The following is a 5346-nucleotide window of genomic DNA, read 5'->3' on the forward strand; positions in this document are numbered from 1 at the left end:
TCACTTTCTCGGTGTTTGGAACATCTTTCCATGTTCCGGGACAACGTAGTCTACCAGACGCAGGATCTTATGTCTATTTGCCTCCTGACGTGCTGGGTCCTGACTCCTGGACCTCCACAGGGACGAATCCTCCATAACCTTCTCCGAATGGAACAGATCACCTACTACATGGACGAATCTTCCATATCCTCCTCTGCATGGAACAGGTCACCTACTACCGCAATGATACCAAGCTGTTCGTTCTTAACAATGACAGAAATGTCCTCACTGGTGTGACCTAGAGTAGGGATTCCCTTGACATCATCATTCACTGCAAAAGTTTCTTCTGACTGGAAGTTGTGGACATGATGCAAGTTTCCAATACACATGCCAAAAGCTGTGATATGATGATATGATATAGGCGTTGGGAAACAGGTTAAGATTTCCCATATGATCAATATGACCATGGGTGGTAATGCAACACTCGATATCGTGCACTGAGACATTATTCATCTCGAGCGCCTCGATGATGTGGTCTCGGTCTGTAGGGTTACCTGTATACACTATGATGTTCAGTGGGCCCTTGATGAGAGTGATACTGCTTCCCATCTTAACCTTGTCTTGGTGTGGGACAGAATAACCTTCTTGAATGATGACGACTTCATAGTCATCATCTTCCCCACCACACTCATCTATCACTGTCCACTCATCTTCAATGTCTACAGGAATTGGTACATGATGTACTCTTACCTGGTCCTCGAGCTGTAATAAATTATCCCTGCCCAATGACTTGAAATCATTCCTATTCTTAGGAGTCATGATGCCAACAAGCGCCAATAGAATCCTCCAGTGAGTGAGGACCGCCGGTGAATTTACTGGTAGTATTTCATAGGCTTCAACTCTCGGCCACCACATTGTACGGGCCAGGGGATCTATTCACAAAAATCGTACGTCTACGATTACACTTTAAACTTGCGACAAACGTACGTTTACGTTTATGGTGCTATTCACAAAAGCTGTCGTAAGATAATAACGTTGTCTTACGTCTGTTCCAGTCGTAAGTGCGTCTAAGTCCGGAAATTTATACACCGTTTATATTTTGTTTAAGACTATTGATGTCCTGTCTATTGTTATTTAAATTCTATTGTCTGTAAGTGTATAAATACGACCGTCATCGGGCATTCAGGAGACTCTCTTGTTGGTCTACTGACTAAGCTCTCCCCCTCTCCCCTTTTTCGGCATTCATTAAGGTAAATTTTCATTTCTCCTTCTTAGATTATAAACGGAATCAAACAATGTTATTTATGTTTATTTATATTATATTTGATTTTGCTTAATAAATTTGTAAACTTCGTTATCTTTGTTATTTTGTAATTCAGAGGCAAACTGAAAAGAATGAACCTGGGTTGATGTTGAAAGACGTTTCCGTCAGTGATTTTTCTACACCCAACTTGTGTCCGAATATCGCCCTTTCCCCATGCAAAAATTTCAGATTTTTTCCAATTTGATCTGGGGGGGTTTTCCCAATAAAAAATGAGTAAAATATTTACGTTGTTCTTATTTACTTGAATTTTTCTCGTACGACTTATCCACAATTGAACGCAATGAATCTCCCTCATTGCTCGAGCGCTAGCAACTACGTTAGTCCTTATCACTGGAATACGCATGCTCGACTCCATAGTGGGGGATTCTGGGAATACTTTACTACTGTAGATAAACTGTACAATTTGAATTTCGTATTATCACATTCACATGAAGTTTTGTGTTTTATTGTAAAAGTCAAAAAGTAACAATCGTTTAAGGTCTTATATATATTCAATATTATAATAGATAGCTTACTTTATCTTAAATTCCTTCAAGGTCGGAAAACAACTTCGGATATGTTTTCCGAGCTTGCCGGAAAGGCCCGAGAAGATACGATTGCTACAAAACAGTACCAATGGTTCTTGAAAATTTTCACCTCGAAATTGAAATTACAGTAGCTACATAATGATTAAGGCAATAAGCTATGCCATTGCCGATGTGACGTGCACTCTAGATTCACAATTCTAAATTGAGACCCCACTCCAGCACAATTCCAGTAGGCTACACCACTGTACCTTCCTATTGTTAATTAAAGGGACTTGGACACCATTTGACTTAAAAATTTTCAAATTTTATTTTTGCATTTTCAATGTTTATACTGATATAGAAGTTTATAATGCTATGTCAAAATTTGAAAGTCAAATATCAAGTTATAAGCAAGATACATAAGCAAGCTCAAATATTGTCATTTTTTACATATGTGTTGTATTTGTGTAAGCTTCACTCAAATATATCTTTTTTTGTTGATAATAGCATTTATGAAGATATTGAATTATAGTTTAAATTGTTTTTTACATGTCATATTGTCCATGACATGGTAATTCTCTACATTACATTTTTGTAAACAACTATAAGACTCGAGCTTTGTTTACATAACAATCAATTCTTACCTCTGTATCTCGCTTATAATTTGACTTGAACATTTAATATTTTGGTCAATCATTTAAAATGCACAAGTAAACCATTTAATACATGTACATAAAAAATAAAAATAAAATTTTTGATCTCAAATCGTGTCCAAGTCCCTTTAATCGATTCAGAAATATAAACCAATGTTTTAGAAATCTGCTTCTGTGTTTTACAATGGCTACAGCGCTAGCTCACCAATCTTTTTAAAAGATAAGCTTGTTCAGACTCTTCCGTCAATATTGAAAATACAGGTGTTATGTGATGCGTAAAAAAGACAAAGACAACACGCATGGTTCAGGGGGAAAAGACCTAGTTATTCATTTAATCTGTCTGAAATCATGTCGCATAATGCAAAATATTATATTAAACGACTTTGCAAGAATGACACAACTGGTCTGTCGAAAATACCGATTTCTTTGTCCAAATAATCCAATCCACACTTTGCAAAAGTTGTTCTCCTTTGCAGGGTCAACCCAAAGGTCAAAAGGGAAAAAACAACCTTTCCCTTCTTATTTGGGCGTCCTGTGAAGAAATCTCTTGGAATTTAATTTATTCCTTCGATGTGTGTGTTGCCCCAACTTGGGGCAATTCAAATTCACAGCGGAAACGTATTTCTAGTATTCAATAACGAAGTTACAACCCTCTAAACTACAAAGGCTACTGTGAGAAATATATGGGTTTTTCCCCAAAGATGGCGGCCAAGGGACATAACTTTTGTAAAGTGTGGATTGGTCTATACAAGCACAGGTATAACTAATCAAAGCGTATACAAGGAGTGCTGTCAGAATACTGCCTTAATTCCTCTGATATATCATCTTAACCTGTGCTTGTATTTGGACTTACGAAAAATATCATACATTTGTAATAAAGGGAATTTCGCTTTTGTCAAATATTATCACCAAAAGAAAGAAATAGGCTCACTGAACAAAACACAGATGCATTAATGAGAATTTGTCACCGGAACAAAGAGTTATGCAGTGAAAATTTAGAGAAACTTGTTGACAACTTCAATCCAGATAGCAAGCTTACATCGGCCCGATGTTGGCATATGGTTGTATAGTCGGATATAAATCGCAGTTGGCAGGATTACATTGGACCAATATCGGAAATATAACTGTTGGCGCAATGACATTGTTCCGATGTTGGACCAACATAGTTGGGATAAACACGTTGTACCAACGTTGGACCAACGTGAAAATGATCACTGTTGGCATTTATACGCTGTTCCAACATTGATCCAACGAGCTCAAACTAACGAATATACATATTTAAAGCTATAAAATTTATATAGATATACCTGCATTCAGATATATAAATATATACATTATGTGTTTGATATCCGAAATGACATGTCATTAATTAAAAACAATCGAAAAATAAAGTATGACTGTATGATATTAAATTATAGCATCAATTAATTAATTGAATTTAAAAAAAATGATCGTGTTTATTGTGTAGAAAACTCAAAATAAATTAAATTCAAATTATAAAGGTGTTTTGTGTTTATTTGAATTTACACTTGAATGTAAAGTGCATTTAAATATTTTGTTGAACTGCCACAAGTAACCTTTTTACACCGGTGACTGAACTGTTCCCGCCAAAAGAGAGTGTGATGTGATATGTGACATCATCATTCTTACAATCTTTCTATCTGATGCTCTCTTTGAGAATGGCTGCCAGTAAAAAATGTAAGTACCATTTTAAATATATATATATGAAACTTCATGCATGGTTTGATTTATGTTTGTTTAATTTTATACAACAATCACAGCTTTGATGCCTTTGAGTTGTTAGTTTTGTAAGATTATTTCATAATTATATGTACAATATTATAGACAGTTTTGAATATTATATCGATTATGTAGTTGTTAATAGTAAAGTAAATTGTACTTCTCAAAGTTTGAAGATTGGATATTATATATTTTAAATACAGTATTTAACGTTATACATACATTTTACAAATGAGTTGTTAAAACTGTTCCAATGCATATCCGTTGCAGGAGCAAATTCAATCTACATGAAATTCTCTAAAATCTGACAAGAATTAGCAGAAAACATTTTTCAAAATAAGTCTTGTTTTCAATTAAATATATATAGATTCTCGCAAGTGTACACTACAAAACATTTCATGCGCGCATCCATATAATTTCCACCGGGGGGGGGGGGGGGGGGGGGGGGGGGGGAGTTAACATATTTTCCACCGGGGGGGGGGGGGGTAACAGATCGAGAAATTTATGGTTAAGATTTTTTTTGTAATTTAGTTTTACGGGTAGGGTTGTTCCAAGTTTTATTTCGGTATATATAAGGATGGTTCCCCGCCCCTTCCCCCTGGGGCGTTCTACCTCCTCCTTTAACCCCTCCTGGACTCCTTCCTCCGAGATCCATGTTTCTGCATATATGGGTCAGTTGTTTTAAATTGTCGATATGATAGATTAATCAGTATTTATGGCGAACCTTGTGAAAGAAATTTGTTCATAATTTTGTCACTGCATTACTGACTTAGAAATAATTAGAATGGATGTAAATGTTTTGTATTTGAATAGAAGGATAGGTGTTAGGTATAGATTTTTCCAACTCCCTCCCATCCGTAAAAAAGTTGTGTTAATTCCATTTTTTTATTAAAAGTTTACACTATAGGCGTTCTTCTTTCATTGTTCACGTCTTTAGCGTGTGACATGACGCATGCACCGGTTTTTATTTTTGAACAAAATAACGTTTTATGAAACTTGCATAATGCTTTATAACATTTTTTTAATTGTTTGCATGAAATAACATGAACTGGTTGATGATATTATATCAATCTTGTTTTATAATTATAACAGGTAAAACGCCATTCAACTACCACTGTATACGAATATATTTGAATATTAAAAA

General features: G+C 35.4%; 1 protein-coding gene across 1 annotated transcript; it reads right to left on the reverse strand.

The window, feature by feature from the left end:
• Positions 1 to 798, reverse strand: LOC105336304 (metallo-beta-lactamase domain-containing protein 1). The gene is made up of 2 exons (XM_066088287.1): positions 365 to 798; positions 1 to 193 (listed from the first exon to the last, which is right to left on the reverse strand). The coding sequence occupies exons 1-2, from the start codon at positions 796 to 798 to the stop codon at positions 1 to 3; spliced, it is 627 nt and encodes a 208-aa protein (XP_065944359.1).
• Between the last annotated feature and the right edge of the window lie 4548 nt (positions 799 to 5346).

Source organism: Magallana gigas, chromosome 6 (genome assembly GCF_963853765.1).
Source record: "Magallana gigas chromosome 6, xbMagGiga1.1, whole genome shotgun sequence".
Lineage (NCBI taxonomy): Eukaryota > Metazoa > Mollusca > Bivalvia > Ostreida > Ostreidae > Magallana > Magallana gigas.

Excerpts from the sequence above, each read along its gene's own strand:
- LOC105336304 (XM_066088287.1), bottom strand. The coding sequence starts at position 798 with ATGACTCCTAAGAATAGGAATGATTTCAAGTCATTGGGCAGGGATAAT. Across the intron at positions 194-364 it reads TATCACAGCTTTTGGCATGT|AGGAGGATATGGAAGATTCG; the intron begins GTATTGGAAACT and ends TGTTCCATGCAG.